Source organism: Nelumbo lutea, chromosome 4, assembly GCF_056320005.1.
Source record: "Nelumbo lutea isolate HS-2025 chromosome 4, American lotus-T2T, whole genome shotgun sequence".
Taxonomy (NCBI): domain Eukaryota; kingdom Viridiplantae; phylum Streptophyta; class Magnoliopsida; order Proteales; family Nelumbonaceae; genus Nelumbo; species Nelumbo lutea.
In genome coordinates, this window is record NC_142687.1 from 82,391,437 (window position 1) to 82,398,193 (window position 6,757).

At 41.6% G+C, this 6,757-nt stretch overlaps 1 protein-coding gene across 1 annotated transcript; it reads left to right on the forward strand.

Moving 5' to 3' along the window:
• The first annotated feature begins 1,872 nt into the window (after positions 1 to 1,872).
• Positions 1,873 to 4,167, forward strand: TBL4 (TRICHOME BIREFRINGENCE-LIKE 4). The gene is made up of 5 exons (XM_088986829.1): positions 1,873 to 2,650; positions 2,730 to 2,922; positions 3,068 to 3,261; positions 3,383 to 3,541; positions 3,644 to 4,167. The coding sequence occupies exons 1-5, from the start codon at positions 2,115 to 2,117 to the stop codon at positions 3,963 to 3,965; spliced, it is 1,404 nt and encodes a 467-aa protein (XP_088842955.1). The 5' UTR covers positions 1,873 to 2,114; the 3' UTR covers positions 3,966 to 4,167.
• The last annotated feature ends 2,590 nt before the right edge of the window (positions 4,168 to 6,757 follow it).

The window sequence follows — 6,757 nt, forward strand, 5'->3', positions numbered from 1 at the left end:
AACCAAAAGCTAAAATGCAAGAATCAAATTTCTCATGCCACTATTTAGGTGTTTGTTTTAATCCAATAGTAATTTAACCAGTTTACAGATTTTCTTCTCATTTACAGAAAGAACAAATCCTTCTGGTTGTTTCATATAAACCTTTTCATTTAAATCACCATTTAAGAAAGCAGTTTTAACATCCATTCGATGAATAGATAAGTGATAAATGAAGGGATGAGAGATCCATCATATGGATGGCCGAACCCTGCAGGTAGGTTGGGCGAAATTTTAAAAATTTCTTTCTCTGTGTGTGTGTGTGTATGTCATGTGGGAATCACATTCCCTATTTTAGAAAACTACATTTTCAATGATCAATCTTGAACCTAAACTAGACTAAATCTGAAACCAAAAGGTATGAGAGGGATATACCTGATACGAAGTAGTAGTAACCCCCAACGAAAGTGTTTACGCCTAAGGAGATTACCAAAAATTGCTTCCATTAAAGATGACACAATGTATGGTGGAACAGAATCAATAGGATGGCTCTTTAGCAAGAACTTGATTCTTCACCAAGAATCTAATGGAGGGCGAGTGAGCATGACTTCTTATCACCTTTTCTGCCAAAAGGTGATATCAAAAACCCTTTCTTGATCGCTCCTACAGGTGGAGATCGAATTGGTAATGGCGGCAATAGCAGGAGAAGGCAAGAGCATAAGATGGCGTTAGTCCAACTGTATGCTGTCTTCTCTCTTGAATCAGTAAAACTGAAGGATGATTTGGGGTTCACCTTTCTCCTCTATTTATAACCTTAAAGAGGGGTTCTCCTAATCCCATTAGAAGTTTCCTAATCCAAATCTTGTATTTGGATCTGGACTCTCTTTAAGAAATAAGGATAATCCCTTATCTTATCTGTAGATAAAGATCAACCCTCTTAATCTAATTAGGAGTTTCCTTATCCAAATCTCTATTTAGATCTGGACTCTCTAAGTGGAAAGGGATAATCCCTTATCCTATCTATTGATCTAAATCCCAGAACCACCCCTCTTTAATTAATCTCATTAAGCCAGTTCAAATTGGGCTTTAGGCTCTAAGTCCATGTGCTCACTTATCCTCCAAAATGTTGTCCAGTTGGATATCCTTGTATGGCGTGGGACCCAAACATTGATCTACACATCAACCACATGGATTCAGCCCAGCCTCTGTTACAAGACTTGGCCGAATTCACTATAGAAGACAGTGAACCCGTGAGTCCATCACCATGGGCTCTTAATGGGCCCAACATTTACACTAAATGGTCATTGAGTCAAACCACCTTATAAAAACCCAAGGACTGTGGGCAGATGCAAGATTAGCTCATTAGGTATTACCCTCAATGGTCTTATACTTAACCTCTAAGCCCACAATGATCAAACACTGACCGACAAGAGAGGACATCTCCCTCGACTGCAAGGTACAGTGATGCACTCTTTACTCACATGAATCCCGTGAATTAAAACCTACCTAGTGTGGAGTATTATCATTAGTTCCACACCAGGTCAATAGCTATCGTATTCACCTGATCCAAATTCTGATCCAGTTCGTATCATGTAGGCACAACATTGTAATCACGTTAAATGAGTACTTAAAAATTCTTTTTTAATATCTATTCCTTAAAATACCCCCAGCTTATCCTTAAAAAATTATTAATACCCATTTTTGACTGTTGTCACAATATTTATAGTGCTCTTATATCTTGTGCCTACTTGATCCGGTCGTTATGATCAGAGTGAGGGGCCCAGCCCACTGAGAGAACTCAAAAGGCCAGAAGACCAAACATTCAGGCCCAAATCCAAAACCCCTCCGGGCCCATTAGAATTTTAGCAAATTCCCAAGTTGCACCGGACTCATACCAGTAAATGATGGATTCGGTCTAGCATGTGCAACGAACGAAATAGGAGCTTCCGCCAGAGTTTGAGTTTCATCTCCCCTCCTCCCCTGGAGACGCTGAGGCAGAGCATTCCCTTCCCTCCTACAATCTTCTTTCACATTCTAGATTCGAATTGCGAGTTCGCAACCAAGACAGAAACAGAACCAGAAGGATCATTCGTGATAAACAAATCGGGCTTCTCTTCCCCTGTTCTGTTTCTTCTCCCATGGCATGTTTCAAGATCCTCGCCTCCATTCTCGTGGAGTTCTCAAGAAACCTCAGATGGCCTCTCTCAAGATCAAGAACCCACATCTGTATCGGGTCGCTCTTTGGCCTTGCTCTGTTCTTCTACTTATCAGCAACGCTCGCCGACAACTCCCCGGCGGTGACCTCTGCAACGCTTGCTTCTCGGCTACTCTTCAGCTCCACTTCCATTTCTTCCTTCTCTTCGTTCATTCCCTTAGATAACCATCTCGTCTCCGACCCACTAAAGAATAATTCTGACGGCTGCGCATTCTCTACCGTGGCCGCGGTTGAAAGAACCCGCCAAGAATCAACCAATAAAACAGAGACTCACATAACAGGAGATTTGACCTCTTGCGACATCTTTGATGGTAAGTGGGTCTTCGACAATTCGGACCCGATTTACCAGCCAGGGTCGTGTCCATTCATCGACGACGCCTTTAACTGCTTCAAGAATGGTCGGCTGGACTCCGGTTACATGAGATACCGCTGGAAGCCAAACGATTGTCAGATACCGAGGTGGGAAGAATGTCTCTAACTTGAGGGTTTCTAATATCACGCATTTCTGTTATTACTCTGATGATGGGTTGAATTTTAGGTTGGACGGGAAAGAAATGCTGGAGATATTGAAAGGGAAAAGGCTTGCTTTCGTTGGCGATTCCTTGAATCGCAACATGTGGCAGTCGCTCGTCTGTGCATTAAGAGAGTCTGTGATGAACAAAAGCAGAGTTTTTGAGGTTTCAGGACGGCACGAGTTCAGGACCCAAGGATTCTACTCATTCATATTCACAGTAAGTTGTTAGCCTGCAGGAACTAACGTCACAGACCTGATTTTCTTTTCTTTCCACCAGGAGCTTTACGTCGATTCCTAGGACTAGGAGAACTCACTCATTCATATTCAAATTTATCTGTTTTTCTTGGAATTCTTGTATGTAGGAGTACAACTGCTCCATCGAGTTCTTCCGGTCGCCATTCCTGGTGCAAGAATGGAAGATTAATGACAGTACCGGAGCTCGGAAAGAGACACTCAGACTCGACCTGATCCACGGATCCTCCTCAAAGTACTTCAATGCCGATATAATCATCTTCAACACAGGCCACTGGTGGACGCACCAGAAAACCTCTCGAGGGTAATTTCTGCAATTAATACAAGAAACTGTTAATTCTTCTGTGCACGCATGCATTTTCTTTATATATAACACTGCTTAAGTTTTAATGGATTCTGTCATTCTGATACATTGTTGTGTTCAGGAAGGATTACTTTCAGGAAGGCGATCATGTCCACGGCAAACTTGGCGTGGCAGAAGCATATACAAAGGCATTGCACACATGGGCACGGTGGGTCGATGGCAACATCGATTCAGATCGCACCAGGGTCTTCTTTCGGGGATACTCGGCTTCTCATTTTAGGTAAAATAATTCAAATCAAGTAAGCATTAAGCAATGCTGAAAGGACTGATTTTGAATCTTTTCTAAAGTTGTGAATTGTGATGGCAATCAATTAATATGCAGAGGTGGGCAATGGAGTTCAGGGGGGAATTGTGAGAATGAGACCCAACCAATTACCAACAGCTCCTACCTTGCGCCATATCCTCAGATGATGAACATCCTTGAGTCTGTGATTAGGGAGATGAGAACACCTGTGTTCTACTTGAACGTTACAAGAATGACGGATTATCGAAAAGATGGTCACCCATCCATTTTCCGGCAGCCCAAGGGCCACAGACAAGCAGCAGGGATGATACAAGATTGCAGCCACTGGTGCCTCCCCGGCGTTCCAGATGTCTGGAACCAGCTTCTTTACACCGCCCTTTTAATATCGTCTCGCCAATGATAGTCATCCATATATATATATATATATATATATGTTAATTAGAGTTCTTTTTGGATCTTTTTTTTTTCTTTCTTAGGATTTGTGCATTCTTTTTCTGTGTGAGTTTGTTCTGTGGCTGTAGTTGTACGTGTAGTAGTAAATTTTTTGAGTTTCTTTGGGCAGAAAGAATTTGAATGAAGCCCACGACGAGCTTAGCGTGGTCCAATTCCATCTTTGATTAATTAATTAAAGAGGAAATATAAATTTAAGAAGCTAGCATAGCCACCAATAGCAGAGCAAGACAAACAAGAAAAGGCTCATCAAGGGTTTTCAGACCCAGCTTCATCCCCCAACTCGATCTTAATTAGAGTCTCTTGTATTATTCTCTAGTCTCTCAATATATATAATTATGAGCCGAAATCACGCAGTTCCATGCCACAATATCACTCTCCAAATTCTTTTAAGATTCTATCAATGTCAACAGTTTTCTTGCAATTCAAGTACATGATTAAGAGCTTGATGGCTATATATCTATTTGATGAGACACCCATTTTGAGCAATGCGCATGAAGGATTCTCCAGGCCTTGATTGGAGAAGTTCTTCAATTAACAGAGAGACCCGCAAGTCTCTAAATAAGCTTGCAAAGCTGTTTTTGGATTGATGGAAATAAGACTTACAACGACTACTCTTTTGGTGAGAGAGGAGGTAGTTAGGGTACTTGACGAGAAACCGGACAATGGTTGAGGAGAAATTGAAGGACATCTCGTCCATGTTTGACGATGCCTGTGAAAAAATGGGAAATAGCTTGAAGTGGGATGTCCGGCGATTTTCATGCCAGACCAAACTCAAGTCTACTGATCTTAGTGCGACTGTGCGAGTGCTTATATATGTGCATTCTCCTCTGGTTAAAAATTTAAAATCTCCACTCTACCATCGTCAATGATTGGTGTACTACTCTTTTAAACATGATGATTCGGCCACAATTCCCTCTTAGCTGTTGGCCACCACTTCTTTATTCGATCGCTCCCTCCTCGGAACGCCATGCCCCAACGACAAACCAATCTACGGGTGGGCCATTTTCGGGGAGTAGCCCGCCTCCACCTATTCGATCGGAATACGAATGAAATCAACACTGAATAACACAAAAGACTACATATATGACATCAATGGACAATAGAATTGAGTAGGGACCGCGTGAATGCATATGTTGGGGAGATGTTAGACAATAGGGGTGAGATATTAGGCAATAGGGGTGAGCCAGGAAATTTTTATAAGGGGGGCAAAACCTAAATGAAGTATGGATGGATCCCATGGGGGGCCAACCATTGAAGTAGAGAGTAGGGGGAGGGGAAATTTTACATAGGAAGTGAAGATTTTCTGAACCATAGGGGGGCCATGGCTCCCTTGGGTCCCCCTAGTTCCGCCCCTGCCTGGAACTTATCTTGTAAAAGTTGGTTAGAGGGTCGGTTCCATGGTTGAACCTAGAACCTACCTTGTGAAAGTCGGTTCGAGGGTCAGTTCTGGCCTTGGTGGTTCTAGGGTCGGTTCTAGGGAAGTTATAAAGAAAGAACAAGTTTCATGAGTAGACCCTAGAACCACCAAGGCCAAAACTGACTCTCGAAAGGTAAGTTGCAAGTTTTACCATGGAATCGAACCAAACCAACCCATTCTCACCCCTACTAACTAACATCTCCACAACATATGCATTGCATATATGGGGTATTGATGGAACATCAATAAAACTAGGATAAATTTCTTAAACCGCCCTTATGGTTTAGCTAATTGACTAAGTGTATTTTTACTGTTTGAAAATGGACTAATGCTACTCCTACTATTTCCGACAGTTGACTAATACTTCTCTTACCGTCAACCCCCCTTAATATTCCATTAATAAAAAGATAAAAATACTATTTTACCATTTATTCTTCTTCAAATTTTCAAAATAAAACATGAAAAAGAAAAAAGAGAGAGAGAGTACATGTCCCGATACTGCTTTTTTCAACAAGTCTGATCTCTGATTCTGGTGGATCAATTTCTGGCAGCCATTAAATTCTGGACAGAACTGGCATTGGCATAGAGGGCAGCAATGGTTTCCCTCCACCGATCAGAGAGAGCTCTGATCGAACCACCCTCATGGAAGATCACTCGTCTTGTCCCTATCCCCCACCTGGAAATTTTAGGAATGAGCACCCAACAGTAAAAAAAAAAGGTAGAAAAATAAATCTGTCGGGGCAGAGACAGAGGATAGAGGGCTTTAGCATGTCAGCGGTCAACAGTACCTCTCACTTACTGCACCGTAGATGCACTGCAGGTAGACGCACGTAGCGTTTGTGGTGATGCTTCAGCTCCAACATGTTTTGGAGCTTGAAAAACCTCCGTGTCCCAAATTTTTGGAACACTATTAACTCTTTTATTTTCTTTCTTAGAAGCAATCAATCTATTTACATTCAAAAATTAATTTTTTTTTTGTCCTGGGAAGCTGTTGTTTTGTGATTTAATTGGTGTCCTAAGTCAATGATCAGATGAAGTTGTTTTGATGTCTAATTTGGGGTATCATCTATTGTCCTAAGAATATCTTTCTTGGGAAGCTATTGTTTTGTGATTTAATGGGTGATTTGAATCAATGATCAGATAACTAATTTTGCTTCCTGTGAATTAATTTTAAGAGGAAGAGAGGGAAATGACCAAGAGATTGAAGGAAAGAGAAGACCACCAATAAAGGTGGTGGAAATGGTAGGAAGGCGGAAAGAAGAAGAAAAGAGAAAAGGGGAGAGAGAGAGATCACTAGAGAGATAATCAGTGAAGGGAAACTG